Source organism: Cetorhinus maximus, chromosome 19 (assembly GCF_964194155.1).
Source record: "Cetorhinus maximus chromosome 19, sCetMax3.hap1.1, whole genome shotgun sequence".
NCBI lineage: Eukaryota > Metazoa > Chordata > Chondrichthyes > Lamniformes > Cetorhinidae > Cetorhinus > Cetorhinus maximus.
In genome coordinates, this window is record NC_135897.1 from 46,667,719 (window position 1) to 46,695,238 (window position 27,520).

General features: G+C 40.9%; 1 protein-coding gene across 1 annotated transcript in view; it reads right to left on the reverse strand.

Moving 5' to 3' along the window:
• Positions 1-11,572: 11,572 nt before the first annotated feature.
• LOC144694188 (transient receptor potential cation channel subfamily V member 6-like) overlaps positions 11,573-27,520 on the reverse strand; it is a 50,432-nt gene continuing 34,484 nt past the window's right edge. Inside the window, exons 9-17 of the mRNA XM_078564544.1 lie at positions 27,257-27,403; positions 22,098-22,304; positions 19,758-19,844; positions 19,560-19,636; positions 16,417-16,582; positions 15,751-15,817; positions 14,716-14,984; positions 14,152-14,261; positions 11,573-14,059 (exon numbers count right to left, since the gene is read on the reverse strand). Of these exons, the coding sequence (XP_078420670.1) occupies positions 13,915-14,059; positions 14,152-14,261; positions 14,716-14,984; positions 15,751-15,817; positions 16,417-16,582; positions 19,560-19,636; positions 19,758-19,844; positions 22,098-22,304; positions 27,257-27,403 (1,275 nt within the window). The 3' untranslated portion in view covers positions 11,573-13,914. The remainder of the gene's footprint in view (positions 14,060-14,151; positions 14,262-14,715; positions 14,985-15,750; positions 15,818-16,416; positions 16,583-19,559; positions 19,637-19,757; positions 19,845-22,097; positions 22,305-27,256; positions 27,404-27,520) is intronic.

Here is a 27,520-nt window from a genome sequence, read left to right on the forward strand (position 1 = left end):
ATGGGAGCAGATGGCCAGAGAAGTCAATGCAAGGAACCTGGTCTCCAAGACTTGGCAGCTGTGCCACAAGAAGTTTGATAACCTCATACAGGTGGTCAAGATCACTGAGTGTAGCTTTAAAGGACCTCATAACCACTACACCACTAGCCATTCAAACTTATTGCACCACACCCCAATCTCACAACCATGGCACTCAGGGCTTACACATAATACCCAGATACTGCATCTCACTCTCAAACACCTTCCTATTCTGCCAACCTCACACCCAGCTCTTGCAGCTTCCTCATAACTCCAGCTACTCAGCTGCGGTAGGCACAGCACTCAAACACAGTGCAAAACAATCACTGACATTCTGCCCTTTCAGTTTCACAGCAAGTCATTCCAAACCACCAGGAGCAGTGCAGAGGGGGAAACAGATGCCTGCATCTCCTGAGCCCTCTGGTTTTCCATATCATGACACCTACTGTGGCATAGTCTGTGGCATACAGCATCGCTGAGAACATTGCCAATGAAGATATGTTCCTGCCTTATGCTGCTTCTCAAGTCCCAGCTCACCCACATCCTGCTATCTGGCATGAAGTGCAAGTTGTCGATGGTATGACCATAGACCTCCTGCTTTCTATCCCACCCATCTTCCTTTACTTCAACCTTTCCCTTTCTGGCTTTCTACTTTTAAACACCAAAGAGTTGCCGTCTGCCAGCCACAGCTTCCCTGGGAGGAAGAAAGAGAGCAACATCATAGCACTGATGTGGAAATGCTGTCACTTAATCTGACAATCATAGCCACCAGCTCAGATACTGGCACTGCAGGTATCTTAGAGGCTAATAGAGGGTTTGGCTGCACACAGGCCAGAGGGAAAGGATAGCTTGCCTACTAGCTCACCAAACAACGAGGTCGCAGATGAGTTCTGCTACAGGAGACTCAGATGAGGAATTTGATGGGATGGCACATTGGAAAATGCTGATGTTGATGTGCTCCAAGGTGCTGTGTGCAATGGCTGGTCTGCCAGAAAGCCTCCTTTTACTATCAAGGAGCACAGAGAAGTCTGGCTTCAACTTGGCAGAGGGAACAGTGCAGAGCTTTCTCTCTCCACAGCCTCTGCTCCATCTCCCTGAATGTTACAGACCCAGAGGCTCTGCAGCTACGGCCCCAACATCTGCTGTAGCCTTTGGTGGACAGTCCACCAAATCCTCTGCTCTCTCTGTGAGGTTACCGCAAAACTCTCTACCAAATCCAGCAACTCACCCCAAAAACACTCCACAGTATTTCCACAAAGTTTGCAAAAGCACCATTTATTCAAAATCACCATACCTGCAAGCTGGGTGGCTGACCTTAGTGGTGGGTCCCTCTTGCAGCTGAATGCATATTCTTTCATAAGCATCAAGAGGATATGGTGAGTTGGCCTGTCTGGTCCAAGTTTGTAAGTCGTGCATCAAATTAGGTAGTAATTCCACTTAATGTCAAAATCAATGAAGTCAGTTGGGATGCTTCTAAGGCTATGCACTGAACACCCAAGTGAGCCCCCTTCCCAGCATAGGGAACCATATGGGCATCTCCAGAAGCAGCCTGAAGCACTGAATACCACACTGGGAGGGCCTCTGCCTTTGTAGGACCACCTAATTTTATACTTCATCTGTTCTGTCAAGTGGAATTACTGGGAGAACTGGGCTGGATTTTATGGCTTCCATTGGATGTGTTTTCAGCAGGGGAGAGGCATGTAAAATATGAGGGGTGTCTAGCCCTCCATCCTCCCCCAACCTGGTCCCCATAAAATGGTAAGCGGGTAGGCTCTGAAATCAACAGCCTATCTGCCAATTTTAAATAAATAATTAATGGGCAATTGAGCATATTACCAGGCCAACTGACCCGCATATAATGCTCCCCATGCCATATATGATTGGGAAGTCTGTTGAGAATAGGAAGACCTTTTTTTTAAACTTTGTGAAGAAAACAGGAAGGAGGAAAGGGGGCATTACGTTCAGGGGTTCCCCTGTGCACATTGGGAGCACCCACCCGCTCTGCAAGATGTTACCCCCCCTTCATTCCTCTCTGCATGGCCTCCAAAGCCGGCACCCCCACCCACCTCCCTAGGTCCCCGATCCCTCTCCATTCAAAACCCCGGACTTACCCAGGTGCAGAAGCCATGGCTGTCTCTATCCTGTGGCCTACTTCATTCCTGGCTTTCCTGCTCAGTTCTTGACTGCTAGAGCTGTCAGCCAATCAGAATTGTTAGCAGCTCTCGAGAGCTGGACATCCTCCCACTGGGGGGTGGAAGTCCCACTCTCGGTTCGTTTAGCCCACCGGCAGTGTATTATTGCTGCAGGAAGACTTTATTTTAAGTTGGTCACCTGGCGTTCCACTTTTGCAAAGGTTGGAGTGTGGAGTGGTGGGTGGTGGTGTGGGGTGTGGGGTGGTGGGTGGTGGTGTGGGGTGTGGGGTGGTGGGTGGTGGTGTGGGGTGTGGGGTGGTGGGTGGTGGTGTGGGGTGTGGGGTGGTGGGTGGTGGTGTGGGGTGTGGGGTGGTGGGTGGTGGTGTGGAGGTGAACAATGTGCACCGTGAAATTCAGCCCACTGAGTTATCAAAATTGGGGCAGGTTCTGGGATCTAGGAGCAGTGGGAAGGCAGCCTGGGTCTGACAATACTATGGTGGCATCGTAGAGTCTTGTAGAATTTTAAGATAAGTCCCAGAGTTTGAGAGCATTGTGAGAGAATCCCAGGATCCGAGGAACACTGGAGAGTGGGGAAAAGTCCTGGATTCTCAGATCCTATAGGGAGAGGGATGAATATCATCATCAGAAGCTACAATCAGAAATGTCTTCTTGTGTATTAATGCCTGCTAATCACAGACAAGCTGGGGTTTAATTAATGTTTTCCAAAGTTAAATTTTATTGTGGTTTACATAGAATTTTGGTGCTTTCAGAATGTGCATTAATATGTGGTAAATCTCTTCCCCACAGTGGTCTAGTCAATATAAGGAAACTCTTTCGAGTTATCAACAGTCACAGATTGCAACTCTTTCGAGTACAATCACAGTTCTTGGTTTCCGGGAGTGGGACATGAACCCACAACCCTCTGATTCAAAGGCGAGGGTGCTATGAACTGAGCCACAGCTGACACCTCATCAATATAAGGAAACTCTTTCGAGTTATCAACAGTCACAAATTGCAACTCTTTCAAGTACAATCACAGTTCTTGGTTTCCAGGAGTGGGACGTGAACTCACAACCCTCTGATTCAAAGGCAAGGGTGCTATGAACTGAGCCACAGCTGACACCTCATCAATATAAGGAAGCAGCGCTAAGTACCCTGAATCAGCTACAAGCTGTAATTAGGAACTAATTAAGCTCCTAAAAAACCAATGGGTTAACTGGTCAGTCATGAAATTGTGTGTTACAGGTTGAAAAAAATCAGTCTGATTGGCAAGGAGCTGTAATCATTTTGGCTAGGAATAAGTGAGAAAAAGCAGATACTTAAAAGGACTAATAGAAACCTCTCTTTATTCAAAATAAATTGGTGTACATTGTACAGAGGAAGAGCTTGCAACAGCCAATAACAGTCAGCCACTTAAGTTCTGAATGGCTGATTCATTAGAGGGGTACTGAGAGTGCATAACCGAGGCAGTTCTAGCAACACCAGAGTTCTAGAGAAGCCAACCAACACGCTGATTTCTTCCACAAGAGAATCACTTAGGACTGTTAGACTAGAATACTACACAATGTCAATATAGGCTGCTAAAATTAATTCAGCACATAAGAGAGAATATAAATACCCTTCACTTGATTTGAACATTGTGCTGAGTATTTATTTTTCATTGGCTATGAAACAGCAGAAACCCAGGAGAGAATTTTCTCCCCGTTGGGCAGGCCGGGCAGGAGCAGGTGTGGGCAAGCATGGAGCCGATCACCGCCTGCGATCGGCTGCACGCCACCATTTTACATGGGCAGGCCAATTAAGGCCCGCCCAGCATGATGCGCACCCGGTAGCTCCGGGCTACTGGTGCAGGTAGTGGGAGGAGGGAGAGTCGGCGCCTGCGCTCTTTCGTGCATGTGTGCGAAAGAGCACAGAAATCTTCCTGAGGCATCCTCCCACTGAGGGGCGGAAGTCTCTAGTAATGTTCGCATCATTACTTAGAAAGTATAGTTTGTCCATTTAAAAATGTAGTCGTAGCATCCAAGAGAGTCTTGTGAAGTTTGTATCTGCTGCACCAGCTTTCTTTGCTACATTGCTACTCCTGCTGACATAATATGATGAATAATAAAACACATGGAGGTAGTCATAAATATAGAGCGCAGGTTACAAAGAAGGCAACAATATCACCTCCAAAGGTCTTTTAACTTCTCACAAGTTGAAACAAATCTCCACTTGTGTCAGTTAAAAATCTAGTATTCATATATCAATTCAAAATGCAGCAACTGCCCCTGTTCGTGACATAAGCAAAATTGGATGGTCTCTAGTGGGCATTTCATATGTATTGACCAAAGAAGAAGGCATCTGTCATGATGGTCTCCACTGTACATTTTCCTGGAACTACAATGCTGAGAAACCATCAATCTGGGTCTCAGTTTTAAATAGTAGACTCCTTTCATTGACCTGCAGTATCAGAGACTGTCTACTCTTGCTCTCTACTTTAACTTCTAACAGAAACTGTTCAATGGCATCATCAGAGAACTTGGGGATTTCTGTTTTCTAGCAGACCTGACAGACTGTTAGTAATACAAATTGTGTTATGGTTGTCTTGACCTGAGCTGGCACCTTAAAGTGGCTTCTAGCCTTTACATTCTACAGAAACATACTGGTCCCTGCCCTCACATGGTGAGGTCCCAATTGGTGGTGGTAAAAAGGCCATGAGCTTAGCTACGTTATTATAATTGAGCTGACTGTAAACGGCGGCAAGGTCAGCCATTCGAGTTTTGGTATTGGCAGAAATTGTACCCTGACATTATTCGGATTGCGTTTTCACCTAAGCAAAAAATTTAAGTTAGCAGAATTGGATATGTCCATGACATAACTTTTGTCAGGAATTATGCATGATCAAAACGCATTCAAAGTGTGATGGTTGTCATATTAGTTGGGGTGCCTTTAATCAGCTTGGAGGCTTTCCTGAAATGAGCGTTAGGTCCATTGCACATACAACTGGAGAAGCTAACATCTATCTCAAGCCCTATTTCAAAATTGGATTATAACTGACTATAAATATTTACTTTGCATGCTGCAGTCAGATTTCTCAGAACCGAAGCTGCCAAATCAGTGGTTGCTGCAGCTGCTAGATTTACACAAGCTGTTTTCTGCTCCCTATGCTTCTATTTAGCCAATGACAGTCAATTAACTCTTACAAGACCCAATATTAAGAAACGTAAGCCTTAGCGAGTTAGGTGGTTGTTTTGTGACTGGCTGATTTAAAAACTTGAAGTTATCTAGTGACCAAAAAAACCTGAGTATATTTGAAAATTTAAAAATGGTATGCTTCATTATTTCCAGAGTGTTCTCCTCATTGCCAAACCTGAAGACGTTAGATGGAATTCCTAAACTGCCAGCTGATTCTGCACCTGTGGACTGTCCTGTAAACTCCCGAATGTGCATTATTTCATAACTACCAAACTATTAATGAAGAGCTGCCTTTAGAAGACATTTTTTGATAAGTCATTTTAAACTATTTTTAATAGTGATACTGAGCAATACTGAGCTTTGAATATTTTTGGATCAAATTACTATATTTATTATGCAAGTCACTTATTAATTTAACTATTCCAGAAATGTGCTAAATTATTTTAAAACCACATGTATATTCTTGTTTGTACATAAAGATGTCCACAGAATAATACTTTACATTTATGTGTAATAAACAAATCCAATTTAATTTCAAATATCATTTTGTCTAAAAGTTCTTTGAAGAAAATGCCTGTTACAAGATTACAACATAATTAAGAGTGAGAAACACTGTTCCATCTATCTTAGTTCATCATCCAGAAGAAACCTAAAGTCCCTCCATTTGAGTCAATTGTTTAAAAGAGTTTCCAAGATGTTTCACTCCAATGTGGAATTGTCTTGGTGATCAGATTTGGACACAGGGCTCGAAATGTGGTCTGCCCAAGGCATTCGATATCATGACTACCTTTGACGTATAGTGCGTTGCTTTGGGACTGTGCAGTTCGCACAATCTATTGGCTTTGTTAGTTGCTATTCTGCATTGATTAAGCTTATAGCATCATTAGACAGGGACAGAAATGAATATGTCACTGGACTAGTCATCCTGAGTCTGGGCTAAAAATGTAAAGAAGGTAACTTCAAATCCCATCAGCAGTTTGAGATTTTCAATTTGGTTTAAAAAAATCTGGAAATCAAAGGAAATGTAACTGTCCAAAAGTCCAACTGGTTTATTAATGAAAAATCCGTTGTACTTACCTGATATGACCTATACGTGAATCCAGTTTCAGGCCATGTGGTTGACTCTAAACTGTCATTTAAAAAGGCCTAGCAAGTCACTTAGTTATATCAAACTGTTTGCAGTGGTTCACGAAGAGGCCCAGATTACCCAATTCTCAGGGCACCGAAGGATGCAAGATAAATACCAGCCTTGACAGCAACACACATATCTTAAGAGTGAATTTTTAGAAAAACCACTTAGGCTCCTAGGTCTCTCTAACTTGATCCCTAGCATTTTTAGCAAAATTAATTGAGTGCATGTCATTATTTCTTTCTCCCTATATAATTTTACCAGTATAGCATTAATAGAAAATTTAATTTGCCCATTTTCTGCCTACATATTTTACCCAAATCATTCTGTAATTTTTGAGCTGCCTCGTCTGATTCCTTAATAAAGAAGTAATAGAAATTGAATAATGGTGCTTTGCTGTTACATTTAAGAGCAATATATGTGTTAATAAATTCACAATGAAACTCAATTTCCGTTTATGTTCCACGACAAATGGTTAGTATCTGTACCTAATGAGAAGTTCTAAACTTTGAGTAACCCACCCAATGATTAGCCTTTTCTTGCTCATTCATTGTGGCAGTTGACTTTGAGGTTTTCTTCCATTACACTGTATACAATTTAACCTGTAATGGACTACGTTTAACATATCTCATATTGGAAAAATAACCAAAGTCAGCAGTTGAGTGCAGGTAAGATTCTGAAACTAATTCCTTTGGAATGCAAAGGAAACTGAATTGAAATTGAGCAAAATTATTCATTCCAGAATAGTTCTATTTCATTTCTGGTGTTTCCAGAAAACGCAAATTAAAATTTAACATTCACCATTGGCCAGAAAACTGGTGGCAGTGACTCACTGCTCATTATACAACCTGCTGATTTTCCTCTCCATTGAAGTCCATGTAAAATAGGCAGCCAATTCATTCCTGCTATTTTGCAACCAATCAAAGTTGAATTTCACCATTGTTGTCTCTGATACAATTGGGTTGAAACCTGATTAGACAAGTTCAAATATAAAGTTGAGTGAAAGATAGGCTTAGATTTGGGAAGAGACATCATGTTGAAGGATTTTGGACAGGGAAGGAAGGTTGGCAGTACTTTGCATGAACGGAGGAAGGTGGAAGGAGAGAAGGGGAAATATTAGAAGCTATCATCAATGGAAACGATGTAATGATTACTTGCCAATAATGAGTTTAAAAAACATTTGAACATAGAACAGAAACAATAAATTGGTTAATGCACTTAGATTTAAACTCAAGATGGAGACATAATTAATATATTTTATTGATTAAATATTTCCAGTCTTACTTTTCTTTTTATAAACTATTATATATTCACAATCTTTTCATTAAAACATAGATCGGTTTTGGCTCTACTGACTATATGCAATGTATAATGCTATAGCTTGAAGCTTTTTATGCACCCAGTGTTCCAAATGGAAAACAGAAGTAATGCTAGGCTTGCTTATTCATACACATAGGGCAGGATTTTTCAGTCGGCATGCAGGGGCGAACCCAACATGCAGGCACGCGTCCCGACGTCATCGCGCAGTCCCACGATATTTGGCTTGGTGAGCATGCAGCGAACTCTGGCATGTGTCCGCCGATAAGTAAATGGCTTATTAAGGCCATTAAGAAAGTAATTGAAGTAATTGTTGACGCTGCCCGTCCAACCTTAAGGTTAGTGGGCAGGCGTAAAGGCCAAGCAGCCTTTGTGTTTTATAGGAAACCTCTTCCACAAGAGGGATGAGGTTTCCAAAAGCATTTATTAAATAAATACATTTTTTTTCCTTAATATAAAAACATGTCCTATCTCATGTGACACAGTCACATGAAAGGGCATGTTTAAATAAATTTTTGACCCGTTTATTTAATTTTTTCGATATCGATTCAATCTCCCTAAGGCAGCTCTGTGCTTCAGGGAGATTGAAGCACTCGTTCACGTGTGTGCGCGAAAGAGCACTGGCCCTGACTCTCCCTCCTCCCCCCACCTGCACAGGTAGCTACCGCTCGTGTATTATGCTGGGCGGGCCTTAATTGGCCCTCCCGCGTAAAATGGCGGCGCGGAACCGATCACGGGTGGTGATTGGCTCTGCGACTGCCCCCACCCGCTCCCGCCAAGCCCGCCCGCCGCCTGAAAGGTTTGTGGGTGCTCATTTTGGTGTTTAAAAAAATGCTAAACATAAAGCTGCTACTGCGCAGTATAATTGATTACATCATTTTGGAATTGCACCCTGATGACTTAAAGATACTGGGCAAGATTTTAACTGATTCAAAGCATCCAATCAAGACCACAGTGTGGGAGAGGTTAGTATCTATGCACAGCATTGCAGTGCAAATTTAAAGCCTGAAAGCATTGTGAGTAAATGAGTTGCACAAGGACAGGAACCTTCACTGAATTTCAGATATATTTGATCAGAATTATGCAGCCAGACTTAAAAGTATCAGGAAGCTGCATAGTGAGAGTATGCAGACTACATAGGCAAAAAAAATGAGAATAACTCAAAAAAATTAGTTCATTTCTGCTTTTATTCTTGATCCTCCTTGTTCTATAAATAGTCCATTATTTGACACTGTAACAGATCTTGCTGACAATAGACACTCCAAAATTTACTGTAGCATGATAACAGAAATGATGTGTCATAATTTATACTATTTAAGTTGCCCATATTTTGATCCATAATGATTAATATTGTCATTAAAGAAATAATTCCATTGCAAAATTACATGTATCTAACATTTTGTTTGTTGATTGTAAAAGTAATGAAAAAAGGCCACAAAACATTTTTTTCTTCAGGAAAGAAAAATATGACGCTCACCGTGTTCATAATAATATTTTTCTGCTGCACAGGTGTGAACAGTTAACAATTGGCTTATTGTCAATTGACTTGGACAATACTCAGGCTTAGGCTGATAAGTGGCAAGTAACAGTCATACCACGCAAGTGCCAGGCAATGAATCCAACCATCTCCCTTCGATATTCAATGGCATTACCATCTCTGAATCCCTCACTATCAACATCCTGGGCAGTTATCATTGACCAGAAACCTAACTGAACCAGTGTATTAATACTGTGGCTACAACAACAGGTCAGAGACTGGGAGTTCTGTGGTGAGTAACTCACCTCCTGACCCCCCAAAACCTGTCCACCATCTACAAAGCACAAGTCAGGAGTGTGATGGAATACTCTTCACTTGCCTGGATGAGTGCAGCTCCCACAACACTCAAGAAGTTCGATGCCATCCAGGACAAAGCGGCCTGCCTGATTGGCACCCCATCCACCACCTTAAATATCCACTTCTTCCACCATTGATGCACAGTGGCAGCAGTGTGTACCAAATAAGATGCGCTGCAGCAACTTGCCTAGCCTCCTTCAACAGCATCTTCCAAACCCGCGACTTCTACTCCATAGAAAGACAAGCAGATGCATGGAAACACCACTACCTGCAAGTTCTCCCCCACGTCACACACCATCCTGACCTGGATCTATATTGCCATTCCTTCAATGTTGCTGGGTAAAAATCCTGGAACTCCTTTCCTAACAGTACTGTGTTTGTGTACTTATGCCAGATGGACTGCAGTGGTTCAAGAAGGTGGATCACTGCCACTTTCTCAAAGGCAATTAGGGATGGACAACAAATGCTGGATTTGCCAGTAATGCCCACATTCCATGAAAAAATAAAAAAATTGAATATTACTGAAAAAATCCACTAGACCCTGGGCAGCGATTGAGGTTATGAATCTCTCAGTTCTTCATGAAGTGACTCCTCAGATACTGAAGCAGCCCATGTTCAAATGCAACAAAGCCTGGAGAATATCCAGGCTTGAGCTGACAAGTGGCAAGTAACATTGTCAGCACCATGTCAGGCAATGACCATCTCCAACAAGAGAGAATGCAACCATCGCTCCTTGATGTTCAATGGCATTCCAATCACTGAATCCTCCACTATCAACATCCTGGGGGTTACCATTGACCATAAACTGAAAGGAACTATCCATATAAATACTGTGATTACAAGAGCAAATCAGAGGCTAGGAATCGTGCGACGAGTAACCCACTTCTTGATTTCCCAATGCCTGTCCACCATCTACAAGGCACAAGTCAGGAGTATGATGGAATACTCCCCACTTGTCTGGATGAGTGAAGCTCCAACAACATTCAAGAATCTTGACACTACCCAGGACAAAGCAGCCCAATTGATTGGCATTGGCACCACATCCACAAACATTCACTCCCTCCACCACCAGCACACAATAGCAGCAGTGTGTACCATCTACAAGATGCACTGCAGGAATTCATTGACAGCACCTTCCAAACTCACGCCCACAACCACCTAGAAGGACAAAGGCAGCAGAGAGATGGGAACACCACCACCTGGAAGTTACCCTCCAAATCACTCACCATCCTGACTTGGAAATATATCGCCGTTCCTTCACTGTCGCTGGGTCAAAATCCTGGAACTCCCTTCCTAACAGCACTATGGGTATACCTAGGCCACATGGACTGTAGCGGTTCAAGGAGGCAGCTTGCCACCACCTTCTCAAGGGCAATTAGGGGTGGGCAATAAATGCTGGCCCAGCCAGCAAAGCCCATGTCCCATGAATGAATTTTAAAAATCTAGGAAAGAGGTGACAGATACAGAAGACACTGCGGCAGATGATAACCATCTGCATGAAGACTCGCTGGACTTGAATTGTGTTTTTCCAGAAAGAAAGCGATGAGGAAGAAGCCATTGCAGCACTGAGTGATCAGTTGGAGGTCCTGTAGGTTGGTCTGTCTTTCCAACCGATAGACGTACCATACAAAGTTTCTGATGTCTTTTGTGAGGAGTGAACTGTGTTTCTAGTGGCTGAGCAGCATTCAGACTTTTATTCCACTGAACTTATCAATACAATGATACAATGCCTAGTCTATCACTGCTTGTCCATGAAGAGGCTTCCAGAGAGAATGACTTGCTTGATTCCATGTTAGAGTCCATAGAGGATCAGACTGCCAAAGAGATAGCAGCACCTATTTCCAGGGATAAAAGTCAATTGAAGCCCATACTTCAGTCCCAGCTGAAAATCTTCTACCCCCTAGAGCTCTAGGTCAGCACAGAAGCTGCAGCAGAATCTTCAGAGCTTCTAAAGCTTTACAATCCTGTACAGCAAACAAGTCTATGAGTTATTCATCTACAGGCAACTTGTCTTAATTTTGTCATTGAAATTTGTCGCATTGCAGATGATAGTGTTGCCTTGTCTCCATATCCTCAGCAATTCTTCCCATTGCCCATGGCGGAGCAGCGTCACACAGAGGGAAGTGTGGCTCTCCTACCACTGTCTACAGAAAGTAGACGTTCCTTCCGAAATACTTCAGAAAATAATTTATTCTTTTCCTGAAAGGCTTACTGGAATTCTGTCATTTTCTCTTTAGTCGTTCAGGTTCATCAGAATCTCAGATCTTCAATGCCTCTTCCATCTTCGATGCAGCAATGAATGATACAGCTATGAGAGTCTTCATTGGAGTTGACGATCATTTGTCTTCAAAAAGTCTTTCCCTGTGTGCTCCGAGGGAGCAACACGTTCCTCAGAGAGTCCTAATTTTATCTCTTCTAGTACCAGAGAGTCCAAAGGTTGATGCCCTTCAGTCTTCTCTCTTGGATCAGCCTTTCGTTGAAAAAGACTCATTGTCCTTGCAGTTCAATAGTCCTGAAATCTATACTCTGCTCACCAGCAATGCTGCAAAATCCCATTCTGCTGATGATGATGTCCTCCTAGGCAAAGAAGAAAGCCCTCATGTCTCCAAGACGTTTTCCCTAAGAGCCGAGAACACTGTGGGAGACTCAATCCCTCAAGACTATGAATTGGGGAGGGGGGAAAAGCAGGAGTTGGAGTTTGGTAGGATCTATACTTGTAAAACTGTAGTTTGTAAAGAGAGAATTATAAAAATTCAATGTAAATAGTTAAAGATATAGTTTCAAAAGTTTGTTAAAAAGTAGATAGCATACTTGGGGAGCTGTAGTGTATGGGTTAACAGAATGGATATGCTAATGAATGATGTAGATGATGATCTATCACTGACATCAGTCAGTTATGTGTTAGACTCTCAAGAGAAAGAGAGGTTGAAGCACACCATGCTCAGGATCAAACTCTGAAGAAGGGTCATACGGACTTGAAACGTTAGCTCTGTTTCTCTCTCCACAGATACTGTCAGACTTGCAGAGTTTTTCCAGCATTTTCTGTTTATGTTTCAGATTTCCAGCATCTGCAGTATTTTACAATATGCTCAGGATCAACATGTCTACTCTGTAACCTATTTAGATGTAATAGTGATAAACAAGTGTTAAGCAAGTACCAAAGTATGACTACAGTCTGTCTAAGGAAAGATAGGTCCCACATACCAATAACCAAGAACCAAACCAAGAGTCCACAGATCAGAGGGGGCATCCAAAAAATGCACCAGCACTGAAATTCATAAACGACGTTGCTCAATTGTGTGGTAGGCAGAAGGTTTTTCAGTGACCAGTGAGCACACCAGTGGAGGTGAGGAACTTCTGATAATCCAGTCATCCTTAATCCTGTCCTATTATGGTCAGTGATTCTTGAAGCTTTCCTCTCTTGTTTCTTCTAAAGTCCATGAGTTCTTCCCATTACTCACAGCTATACTGTGTTGAAATCCAAATATTCTAACTCAATCTTTCATTCTCATAACTTCATTACGTCTTTCACTTTTTCCATCTTCCTATAAATGTCAGACTTTAAGTCACTATTTCCTAGTTTAACTCATCTCGTTTGTTCTTCTTGACCTAGGTTTTCCAATAAAAAGAGACTATTTAACATTACATGAAACCCATCTGGTTCGCTAATGTCCTTTATGGAAGGAAATCTGCCGATCTTACCTAGTCTGTCCTACATATGACTCCAGGCCCACAGCAATGTGGTTGACTCTTAAATGCTCTCTGAAATGGCCTAGTAAGCCACTCAGTTCTCAAGGGCAATTTAGGGATGTGCAATAAATGCTGGCTTAGACAGCGACACCCCCATTCCATGAATTAATTAAAAAAAGGCTATTTATCATATATTTCCAAACAGTATCTGTCCTTTTCTGCGTAGATTACTGATACCGAATGTTTCATTTGTCCATATCTTCATACCATTCTCCCTGCGTAAAATGAGTTCATGGCAAAACAAAAGTAAATTGCCACTTCCGGTTTTGAGGTTCAACTGCACCCAGTATTTTGAACCAAAAATCCCAAAATGAAGGGTTGCAGGAAATTGATATCATCAGCAACATGGACCTTACCCTCTGAGCCAGAAAATTTAAAAACATAACCCCACAAAGGTTATTCATGATTAAGGAGCTACACAATATTTTTAGGAGAAATGATTAGTTTTGATTTCTTTCAACTTTTATATTTATTGGAAATGACTAACACCAAAGATTTAGTGATTTTAATTAAATATAGTTCATTTAAGAAAAAGATGACTGATTCACTATTGTTGTTTCCTACAAAATGGTAGATTCAGAAGAATCTTTCATGTTTATGATTTTTCCAAGATTTCTTCTAACCACATCCCATCTTATATTTTGTGAATATCTCTGTGTGCTCATTCCGGCTCCTCCTTCTGTCTCTGGAAGAATCTCTTCAACCCTAAATTTAAAATGCAGTTTAGGTAAAGGAAATACATTTATGATTCTGTGGTTATGAATAAGAAAAATTTTGGAATGTAATTTTCTAAATACCCAATGTACCACTTGTCATCATCAAAGCCCAGTGACCTCCCTGGAACACCAGAGCGGATCTTCAGAAATGCTGGTATTCGTTGCTCTAGAAGCAGTATGGTTGCTGCAATCTTGAAACGAAAAATGATTAGTAACGAACATGAAAGAAGTTGGACAATATACATAAAAGCCTTGATTGTCCACATGATACACACGCACATACGCACGCACACACACACACAGGAACAGAGATTGGGGAAAAAATCTTCTGATTAATCTTGTTGAAAATACGAGCTACTGTGATTACAAACTAGACATTCTCCTACAAGTTAAAACAATTCTGATTTAATGCTGCAAGTTACTGCAATGATTAATTAGCCTTTAAGTAAATTGATTCATCATAATATAGAATATAGCTTCAACAGGGTAGTATCAAATGCAAAGGCAGCTTATTCCAAAAAGACAAGTGGTGCTAGGTCTCAGTATGGATTATTTACCTCCCTTCTGATCACATTATCTGCTTGCCATCTCCTTTATTTAATCTGCTGTGACTAAGAAACTATATTAAAAGAAAGCATGCTTTACCTGCACTTTCCATAGCTCCTCTGTTTCTGGTGCAATTCTCCAGTATGTATCATCCATCATCGCAATCAGCAGATTTAACAGCAGGAGATATACAAAAAGCATATACATGACATAGGCAATATATATATTGTTAGGAGTAATCTTCTTATAAGGAAGAGGAATATCCATCAATCCCATCATCAGCTCAAATGTGGTGCGCAATGTCATTGAAAAATCTCTAAAGTACGGATAATCTGCCAAATCTAAAGTCTGAAACATAAGGTAAAATGCTGCAGGAAAGAAATAAAACACAAAGTCATTTGAGAAAATATAGAGCTTATCAATTAACACTTCCACTAACACTGCATTATCCCAAATGTTATTTTATTTATTCTTTGGAATAATTTATCAATTGGCATTAAGATCTACCCAGGATCACATCAATTAAAATGATTAAAATAAATTCAAACTTTTGGCACTTCCATGCTATACATTACATTAGAAACAAGGCTGGGACAAAAAAAAATGGTTACTAATCCTTACACCACAAAAAAGGTCAGAAATTGTAAGGATAGTATTTCTGAGCAAATCATAGTTATATTTGTACCTAAAGTCAAAAGTACTGATGTTAATACTAACAGCAAGTCATATATATTTTAATAATTTGACAAGATTCTAGAAAACATTCAGTGGGAACATAAAATTAAACACCGGAGTACGTTCCGTTATTGAAACTGAATATATGACCCCTATATAATACTGTGCAGCAAGTGTTTCTCTCATCTGACATTCTGGCTGTTACACCAGGACAATGGGCACACACAGATTCTGCACATCAAGTCCTGCAACTAAAATTACTTTTAAAAACAATCTTTTAAAAAACCAGAAGATTGATATATGGAGGAGTGCACACTGTTATATTCTGAAGTTCTTCTTCACCTCCAGCAACAGTTTAACTTATAAAACCAGACCAAGACATTAAACTTTTCCAAGTTGCCACTCTATTTTAATTAGAAAAGAGTTAAAATTGACTATTTACTCAGAATAATTACATACCAAAGGTAAATCCAATGATACAGATAAATACCAGACAGCACCAATGCATAAAATCTCCAAATATTAGCTGTAAGAAAATAAAAGTACACAAATGTGATGCTCAGGTACAACTGTACAATTTCATATGAATTATTTTACTGTGTTTCTCTCAGTATACAAGAAGGCTGATAAAGAACGTAAAAATAAAGGGCAAATGTGTAAACTGACGCATTAAATGAATTCAGCAAACCCCCAACAAAATTCATATTTATCTAAACTCATTAACAAATAATGTGTTAGTTAAATGAATTTACAAAAAGTAAAGTGCATCATTGCAATGTCCAGAATGGAACTCTTATATTTTACTATATATTCTCAGAAACAGATTTGTTGCAAGAATAAATATGTTAATCGTAGTTTTTTGATACTTCCTAGCAGACTGATCTTTGCTCGAATTTGCGCCAATTCAAAAACCCTTCCTCACAACATTTGTGGGCATAATTTTACCATTGTGATAAAAAGAGGCATTACTCTACCACCAGCTCTTCCCTCATCTGAAGTCGCTGTACCATTTGCATATAAATAATAAGGGCCATTAATCTCACCATTCTTTTGACAGCAAATTCTGGCCCATGATCTTATAGGTCCTGTCAGTCTTTACTAAATGACATCAGCCTATTTTCCTACCTTTTGTATTATAATAGAAAATTTTCCAAATGTTTTAAAACCTCTGGCAAAATAGATGGTGTTGCACCACCCGATGATCAAAGCAAAGGAGATTGGAACTGCTTCTCCAGCATCAGCTTGGATTCTCATAATAACTGCCACAGCAATCAAAAGGGAGTAACAGACCCTGGAACAACAGGAAAATGCATCATTATTTCTCAAAAAGTCAAACCTGGATAAGTAATTTAACTATTTTATATCAATGTACAGTAATTTTACATAATATACAAATAGTCTTACTGCCTAACTTCCAGTCAATATAACATTTATGCACTACAGTGGGGAGACCTGACCGGATTAAGTGCTGGTCAGTGCCAGGCCTTCCTTGGGATTCAGGATCCAGGGGGTGGAAATCCCACCACCAAGAGCTGCTGGCCAATTAGAGGCCGGCTGCTCTCCGTTATAGACAGCGCTACTGCGAGTTGTGGCTGTTGTCAGTAATGCACCCAGATAGAGGCCTAGGATTGCTGAGGGTCCCAGGCTACAGCTGAGTGAGGATGGGGGTCATGGGAGAGGGGGCAGGGAATCGGGGGTAAGGGTGGGGATAAGGGTTTTCAGCATCCACTCCTCCTGTTCAATGCCGGATGCCTTGATCGGGCACTAAGTGCCTATTGAAAGAGGGACACCTGCCCCCAGAAGGCCGCAGGAAAATTTGTTTGCCTGGCAAACTTCTGAAGGCACAGGAAAGCCCTGCCACTTACATGTAATCACTGAGCCACCATTAAATTCTGGTGGGCTCAGGGTAATTGGTGTCAATTGGCTCAGTAACAAGCCTAATTGACAACCCGCTCTGAGCAGGTGAGATCCTCCCATGGGCCTGTTCCCTTCTCCCACTTAATTGCAGTAGGTTTTCCCGCTGCTAGGAGACTGACATGCAGCCTCTCTCACAATTAACTGGGACCAGTTGCCATGTTTTCCACCATGAAGGGCTGAATTAAATCCAGCCCTACACCTCTAAAGTAATTAATCAACTATGAAGCACTTTGAGATTTGTTGTAGCTGTGAAAGGCGCTATATAAATGCAAGATCTTTCTTTTTACTGCATAATAAAATAATATTGTGTGCAATAGGTGACTATCTGTCGGATATTCAAATGAAGTTCGCATAGTTATTTATTCATCAACAAAATTATTTTAATCTATCTGCATGTCAGTTTTCATTGTCTTCAAATTAATTAAAGCTAAATGGAATGGAAGGATTGAGTGACATAGTAGGTTAACATGCTATTTACTTGTCTCTGTTGGTCCTGGGTTTTGAGCCACCAGCTGTGACAGTTGAATTATAGACAATCGCTATTTAGTTTCAATTTGAAGTGCGTGCATTGCACAAAATTACAAATAATTTTAAAATAATTGGCATTATATTTTCCTACCTTACAATACTGCCTGTCTTTCAAATTACTTCACTGGCTGTAAATTGCTTTGGGATGGTTGTGAACCGGCTATTAAAATATACATTCTTTCTTTGTTCCTTCTATGATGTTGGAAATATATCTCAAATCAGAACGGTAAATGTCCAAACTAGAAATATACTACTGGCGTAAGTAGTGATTGCCCTCTCAAAGTTAGAATTCAGGGATTTTGTTGGGACAGAATAAAGGGAGCATAATTGTTGCTATTGGGGCTGGAAGTATAAACAGATCCAAATTTCCAGCACTGACATCATCACTTTGAGGGATTCAAATAAGTTATGAACCAAAATATTTAAAGGTAAGGGTAAATAGATGCTACACTTTAGAATTCATAGGAAGGTTTGGGATTAAAATGAGCGGCTAGTTTCTTTTTTCCCTTTTTGGCCGGCATAGACATGATGGGCTGAATGGCCTCTTTTTACACTAACTTTCCTATGGTTCTATCATGAAAGTCAAGGATGAGAAGAGGTCATTTGGCCCAGAAAGCTTGATTCTTCAGCCTTTGAATGTCAATGCCCCTGAAATCTGTGGGCACACTATGCTGCCTATCTGATTATTCTGAACATTTACTATTCTTTGAACAAAGATGTTCTTAAAAGAGATTTACTTTTCACCAGTTTGTACTCATGGCCTCTGAGCTTACCATCCTACCTTATTTTAAAGTAGCAATCCACACTGAACTTGCCAATTAATATATAGTTTATTGTATGTATAACTCTGGAAACTTCCATTCATAACCTTTTTTAAGCTATGGAGATTGATCTTTTTTATCCTTTCCTCATAGCTCAACTTACTACACTTAGAATCACTCATCACTTTTCTCTGCACCATTTCCAAACTATTCACAGCACAGCAGCCAGAACTCCAGACAGCTCAAAATGAACTGATCAGTGCATTGTTCAGCCACAGCATAGCACCAGAAGAATTATATTTCAATGTGCTGATTATATATTCCAGCACTTTATTAGCTGTTTTAATTGACAACAACCCCGCACCCACCTGCTGTTGTCTAGATTTGGCAATGGTGAATCCTCTATTACTCTCTCAACAGAGATCTAAATTGTGGGCTTTGTCAGACATTACTCAACAGATCACCCCAGCCTGAAAACACTCTTACTTTCTGGCTGAGAAATTGGCTGACAACATGTCTGATGATAAAGAGCTGAGGCTCACAGAAAATTAGGCCTTGGGTCTCAACTACATAAGCTGCAGACACCAATCGTGCATCCTGTTGCAGCTAACTGATTGGGGCTTTTCCAAAATCACTTTACTCCAACAGTGATCCAGCTTACAGCAAGGAGGGGAGAGAAGGCAAATGGGAAGAACTATCAACAGCCCATAGACTTCTTGTGGAGCAACCAGTTGAAGCACATCTGCTCCTCCTGATACCAAATTAAGTTAAGTTTCAAAATGAAAACTTCATCTGTTCTTCAGTCAATTCTCTTTAAGGATTACTGGTTACGCAGAAGTAGACCTGGAACAACTGAGCAGAGCCTAGATTTTGCCAAATTCCATATCGATGACCTAAAATAGGCATTAAGCCCCTGATTTGCATACTTGAGGTGCTAACACCTGTTCTAGGCATGCAGCCTGGGTAGTGGGAAGTCAGAACATCAGCAATTCTTAATTTTTGGCATACAGTCTAATAGTTTCCCACAAACAAGAAGGGTGAAAAAAATGATTATATTCTTACAGTAATAATGGAAAAGGTCCTCCAATTGATGTATTCCCAAAGTAATTTTTTGGACCAATCTTGTATAAATACAGGACCTGAAACAAAGGTAATATTTACATTATGGCATACATATTTTTGTAGCTAGTACTGGAGGGAATGGGCAAGTTCCTACTTTAGGTTTAAAATAAAGAATTCAGTAACTGCTTCTCAGCTTACCTCACTGATGAGTATTACCAGTGCTCCAACGATAGTTATTAGCTCACCCAGGAGTCTCAAGTAGTCTTCCTTTGTTTGATAGGATTCCTAAAATGTTTACTTTGTTAATTAAATCATTATGGTTCATGCAAATAATTTTCTAGCATGAAAAGCAAGCATAAAAGAACATGTGCTGAACATGAATTGTACTGAGTACAATGTGAATTTAGGGGTCACAGACAGACAAGCACTGTAAGAACGCTGAGTAGCAATGCCCATTAGGGATGCTAACTCAGTTATGTGCCATAAATTGATACTTATTAAGAGTATTGTATAAGTCATTTGGAGATACAGACAATTTAGTTGGCAAAATCTTTAATTACCTGTTTCATGTTTATGTAACACTGTTTAACTTGTCCCGGAGAAAGCTGAGCACAGCAGGAGGTCATTTGGCCCTTCTTGCCCTTGCAGCATTAGGTCTGTCCCCTCCCATTTCCTGCTTTCATCACATGACCTCTTTAAGTAATCATGCAAACATTTGAATGTAGTAATTGACTTAACGTCAATAATTACTTGTGAGGGAGATTATATCCCTCTTATAATGAGAGTCCTGAAATTGCATATATTATTTGAAAGGTGGCCTAACCAGAGTCTCATTGCTTAGTATAAAGCTCAAAATTCAATTTTCCTTCATAGATTTTAATCTTTTCATTCAAATTTGAGGATTTATATATTTGCATGCTATGAATGCATGCATGAATCACAAAAGGTTAGTATGCCGGTCCAGCAGGTAATTAAGAAAGCAAATTGAATGTTGTCATTTAGTGTGAGGGGAATTGATTACAAAAGTAGGGAGGTTATGCTTCAGTTGTACAGGGCATTGGTGAGACCACAGCTGGAGTATTGTATACAGTACTGGTCTCCTTATTTAAAGAAAGATGTAAATGCATTAGAAGCAGTTCAGAGAAGGTTTACCAGACTAATACCTGGAATGGGTAGGTTACCTTATGAGGAAAGGCTGGGCAGGTTAGGCTTGTATCCACTGGAATTTAGAAGAGTAAGAGATGACTCAATTGAAACATTAAGATCCTGAGGGGTCTTGACAGGGTGGATGCGGAGAGGATGTTTCCTCTTGGAGAATCTAGAGCTAGGAGTCACTATTTAAAAATAAGGGGTCACTCATTTAAGACAGAGACGAGGAGAATTTTTTTCTTTTAGAGGGTTGTGAGTCTTTGGAACTCTCTTCCTCAAAAGGCGGTGGAAGTAAAGTCTTTGAATATTTTTAAGGCAGGGCTAGATAGATTCTTGCTTAACAAGGAGGTTAAAGGTTATCGGGGGTAGGCAGGAATGTGGGGTTGGGGTAACATTCAGATCAGCCATGATCTTATTGAATGACGGTGCAGGATCGAGGGGCCTCCTCCTGCTCCTAATTCATATGTTCACATGTTAGATATCTTCGTCTCCTCCACTGCATTGAAAAATTTAAGGTATATTTCCATTCTGCTTTAAGCTGCATCTGCCTCTTGTCAGCCATTTCTCCTAGCCTATTTATGTTTGTAGACGCTTATATTACTTCTGGCAGTTTGCTATTATCAGTAGATAATGATATTCATCTCTTTACATTTATGTCCAAATAATCTATATATTGTGCAATATTTGATTTGTACTGTTCTATACGATGTGAAAGCAGAATAACCAAATAGGAAGGTTAAAAAGAGAGGTTTGACTAATGAAAAAGAATAGATACTTAGCCAATGAAAAAGAAAACTAGTTGATGAACTTAACTGTCATAATATTTACAATAAATCTCTCATGCACATGCAAGCTTTTACATTCACCTTTTTTATTTTTAAATTACCAGGGTGATCAGTTAGTCTGAATTTGGGTCATATCTATTTATTGGCACCAGCACCCTATCATCAATTCATAATGAAATGCTTCTAACAACTGTGACTCACAGTATCTTATGAAACATTGTAAATGATCATAGCTGTGATAATTGAACATTGTATTCCAGCAATCTACTTTTCTAATCAACTGCTTCTGTCTACAACTCCTAACATCTATTATCAAGTCCAATTGATCTACTTGGAATTAAAGTCTTTATGAGATAGTGCTCCTTATCCTTTCTTGTAAAGTACATTAGGGATTGAGCAAAATGTGAACGTTTCTAGCTGGGACAGGGTGTCTGATTTGAACTCTTCAACAGTTTGGCAGGCATTTCAGTATCCATTTAAGTCTTCATTATAGGGTAACAGTGGCTTGTTACACTATTTCATAAGGAGGCCACCAATTCACAAACTTTAAAATACTTTCATGACAAATATGATATTCAACATTTTAGTGCTGTATGATACTTACTGCTAGAGTCTTTTGTGTTTTAACAATGTAGTCACCAAATTGGCCAGGTGGAACTGGTTTCAAGGGTCGGTACAAGCTTGAGATGGTGAATATTGTGATGTACATACTATAGGAAAACATCCACATTAGAAAATACTTGTATGCAAATGAAATCCACTTCTGATGCAATAATTCCTTCACTGGTTTAGCATCAATGAGTTTATGAACCTACAAAGAAAACAACTTAATTCCTATCTCATCATTTCTATAGAGCATACAAAATCTTTAAATTTTAGAAGGCAAGAAGGGCCTATCATGATCAGCCATAAAAAATGGTTTATGTTACATAAGGGAGACTGACCAGGATAGTCACCTGTACCGTCTTTGCTTTCGATTGTTCAGTCAGATTCACTTGCAGATTAAATCATATACCACAACTGGCATTGCAGACCATGGGGAAAAAGTAGAGACTGTCTGCTCCATCAATTTATTGTCACTAATTCCGATGAGAAATATCTTCTTTTTCATTGGAAAAGTAATTGTAGGTCTCTGCTCACCTCAACATGGCAGTTGAAGTGTTCAAATATTGGTTTGCAAAATATAGGTAGTACCCAAAGACTACAATAATGACAAACGTTCTTAGCTTTCCTGTCAGAATAATCATTTAACATCTAGATTGGTGAACAAAAGCAATTAAATGATTGATATATAATCAACATGAGTGGAAGTTTAATCATTTTTTTTCAGCTGTTATTACACGGTCTTGGACTATATACTGCATTTATTATGTACTTTTCTTTCAAGATAAATATTGAAAGAAAGTGGTCATTTGATGATCACTATTGGGTCGTGTTAAGCACCTCTTACCTCATTCCAGAGGTGATTTTATTTCACCGTCTTCAAAATTCTCAGAACATTAAGTTAAGAACTAACAGCAATAAAACATTTCCGAAATGTTACATTTCATTATGTATCAGGAAATTAATTTAAATTTCTAGGCTAAGCAATTCGATAAGGCTCAAAAATGAGCGGGAATTCTATTATGTGATTAATCTGTGCCCGATGCTTCCAATCCAGGCAGCATGCAAACTTTGTGCTGTCTGCCCATTAACATGATTGCAGTGTATAACCAATGCTAAGTGTACTGTTAACCGGCTCATCTGAACGGAGATGCAAAGTTGTGAGAGGCTAGCATGAGTTCAAGCTAGCAGCATTACTTAAGCCAGCCTGCACTGCTTAAAGGGGAGGTGCTTTTTGACTAGGGCAGGTGTTGAAGTCATTTTAAAAACAGAGATTTTAAGAGTAGCACAATGGCAGAAAGCAGGCTCCAAGGTTCTCTAACATGGCACTAAAAGCCTTGGTGCAGGAGGTGGATAGGAGGAAACAGGTCCTCCACACACACAGGGGGCCAGGATACCCTCCAGACAGACACTGCAAAGTCAGTGGAGCAAAACACCAGAGTGGTCAATGCCAACAGTTTAGCTTTGAGGACTTGGATGAAGTAATCCAGGAAGTTTAATAACCTCACACAAGTGGTAAACGGCAGTGAATGCATGTTCAAATGCTACATTGCACCAACTGTGCCACTACATTCACACACTTCTCAATACACCAGCTTCCTTTCACTCACCTATTAACAATTTCTATCAATCAAGACTCATACCTCACACTTAAAGCTTTGTCTCACTCTCACATACTTAGCACTGCTGCAAGCCTCACACTGTTATCTCACAGCGGACACACACTGCCAGCTATTCAACCATGATAGCTACATCATCCAAACATATTGCACCATATTCAATAACACAGTTCCCTCTCTCTGGCAAGACAAGATGCACACAACCACAGACAGCAACAGCAGTGGCAGGTAGCAGTTGCATGTGCTCACCCCAAGGGATGAGATGGTGCTCACCATCACTGGAGAATCGAATGTGATAGAATGCTCATAGCAATCCCCCACCTTTCCTAATCCCACAATCTCTTCTAATTTACAAGCTGCACATGCACCACTTTGTTTCTCCCTTCCCCTCATCACAATCCCACTCTCATGCTTTTATCTTTCCAGATACCCAAGAACAACCAGCTGGCCAGGCAGTGATGCAGAAGCAAAATGTGGAAGAGGAAGAAGAGACTGATGAAAAGATAACACCTTCATTCCGTCTCATGCTTACAATCAACAGCTCAAATGCTGACACTGTGCATTCTTGGGAGACTAAGGTAGAGACATCATCTGCATGAGTGGCTTGCAGCCAGGGCAGGGAACAAGGGAAACGCAGATGCCAGCAGGTGGGGTCTTTCATGAGTTCTGCTCTAGAGAACTCAAATGAGAGCTTCACTGGGGCAGGATACAGAAAAAGGCTGATGGGCATGCACACAGAAATGCTTGGTGCATTGTCAGGCCTGCCAGAAAGCCTATGGTCACTGTCAAGGAGCATGAAGTCTAATACTAACCTTGTACAAGGTTTTCACAGACCTTGGAGCATATCGTTTCCAGCATGGAATTGGTGACCAACTTCATCACCAAACTTTGGATCCAACCATGACGCAGCATCTAATGGCTAATGTCTCAGCTTCCATTGCAGAACAAGCAGCAACCACCTAATGTCTGAATGTTACAGCCTAAAATCAGACAAAGTCATGCATGCTCAGCTTACTGCCATGAACAGTTAGACTGCTCCCACCATTGCTGCAGACATTAGTGTTCAAAGGGACTTGCAGAGCAGTCCATCAATCTGCCATCCAACATAGCGCTGGGATTGCTGAGTCGCCACCCTGACGGAATGATAGTGATCCAATGGAGAAAGAACCTGCTGCCCACTCCCATCACTGCCATCCTGCCAGTGCTATTTCCTGTCAGCCAGCCCAGGCTGCTGCCAACATTGCTGAGGTCACGCAGTCCAAAGTCAGGCTTTCCAGGGCCAGAGTTGCTCGAGGGTGCCCTGCAAGGTCATCAGCCATCTGCCCCACCGAAAGTCAGCAGCCTTCCACCAGTCAGCACTGGGGTACAGCGCTGGGGTACAGCACCGGGGTAGCACAGTGTAACTCTCTTGTTATAAAACAATTAAACTAAATTAACAAAATCAGGGGCAAAGTAAAAGGCAGCCTCTTAAAGGGAAACTGCAAAAACAAAAGACAAAATAGGAGCACTAAACAAGGCAAAAGCACACAGAAGACAGGCAATGAGGATATGCACAAGGGTGAATGGTTGGCTTTTGAATGGAATATTGGATGGTTTGACTGATAAAGTTGGCTTGAAATGTTTGTTTTGTGGTGTCTTTTATTTCAGCATTGTGGCAAAGAGGACACAGTGATGATCAGTAGGAAGGGATGGTGTGGGACTGTTGTTGAATGGAGAATTTGGGTTGCATTCACTGATGGTGCAGTCAGATGAGACAGCCATAAGCAGCCCAGCTGAAAGGAGGCCGTTTTGGTTGCCTCTTCCTTCCTCCTCATCTGCTTGTTGTAAAGCTGGTGGCAAGAGCTGTGCCCTCATGATGCTGAGGTTGTGCAGGATGTAGCAGAACACCAAATAGTGACACATGCTCTGGTGAGTACTGCAGGGCTCCCCCAGAGTGGTCCAGGCAGCAGAAGTGTTGCTTAGGTACCATAATGGTCAGCTCAGTGACATTTTGTGTGGATTCTTGGCTGTGGTTATATACATGCTGCCTATGTGTGCATGGATTGTTCACTGGAGTCATGAGCTATCTGGCTAGTAGCCACCCACTGGTTTCTCATGGTGGCTCGATGCTGATGGTGCAGTGGACTGCTGTAGCATAATGGCATCATTACTGTTGCCAGGACACTTGGCATTGAACTACGTAATACGCCGAGTCTGAAAACACACCAGCTGGACATTGAGTTGTCTTTGTGGTTGTGATACTTCCCTGAATTTACATGTGGCATTTGCAAAGCAACATGTAGTCAATGATACCCTGCAACATGGGAAAGCCTGCTATCCTGGTGAAGCCATGTGTTTGCTCTGCCTGCTTCTCTAGAATGCAATATATTTGCACTGCCTTTACAGAAAGAGCTTAAGTGACCTCCCTTATACAACAGTGTTTATCAAACTCCATGATGTTGGAGATGTCGTCTGCTCCAGCCTGGAAGAGGCCCGACACAAAGAAGTTCATGGTCATTCATCTTTACAGCCACTGGCAGTGTGGTCTTCACCTTCTCTGAGGCTGCAGGTCTGCCTGTAACAGGTGGCAGGTTTCAGTCAGCAGCTTTCTGGTAAAACAGACATTGCAAATATTGCTCCTCATTGAGGTAGGAGAAATGCTTCTTGAAGTTCTCAGGTGGATATTGCCTCCTGCTAAAAGCCCATGTCCTCTCTACCTTCTCCCTCGTCAAGCAGCTTCTCTCCCCAACAGGCCATGGGGGATAGAGATAATCATGTCAATGACTAGGCACAAGTGGTATAAGCAGAACCTTTGAAATGAGAACCAAGTCTTACACCATGTGCCAAACCACTTCCTGTAGACTTCACCAACTTTAGGTAACATTACTAACCTCCAAACACTTCTACTAACTCAACAATAGCTAGAAGTCAATCTGCAACCAACCCAAAAGCAGTTTATGATCCCTTTAAATAGTGCTGGTGGTGGTGTTGTTCGGTTCTTCCTGCTGTTGATTGCATGTTCAGATAGGCAAGGTTAAGATAGGGCATTAGCTGGAGTGCCGAGGTTGAAAATTGCACCTCTACAGTCAAATCAGGATTACACACCGACTGGGGTCCCGATCTGCCATTTCTCTAAGCGTGCTCCCAGCACCCCATTAATGTTCTACCCAATGCCATCCGGCATGGACCAATAGGAAGTGTGTACGTGCAGCTTGGATGCCATTTTGGATCTGAAATGGCACCCATAGCACCAAAAATAGGGACACTGCAAACAATTTTTGCGGCATCAGTTGTGTGATGGGAATTGAAGATATTTTTAGGAAATCAACCAAAGTTAAAGTTCACTGCCTGAGCTGCTGAATACAGAGTTGGTGTGGGGAGCCATTACCACTAACGCCATAATCTCTACTGAAGTCCATCACATTAAGAATATACATACTTGTTTATGCAGCCCCACAGCAAAGTAGTTAAAGTCAAAGAAAATTGAAAATTATCCCATGCAAATGCATGGTATAATTGATGATGACAACAAAGAAAAGACAGGTTCATTCCTTATGGTTACCTCTCTATTCCTGCTTGTTGTTATGATGTCCAGAACTGATTTTTGGTCACCCCATGTATCAATGTTGGTGAGATCATAGACACAGTAAGAAATTGTCCCCATTGTCCAGTATATTTTCTTTTGTTTTTGCACCAAAAAGTTGAACATCTACAAAATAAAGTTCAGTTAATGAACTAAAGCAAGTATTAAATTAAATTTAATACTTTTTTACAGGAAGGTTTGAACTGATTTGCCTTTAACTAGAGTTCACTAAACATCTTCTTC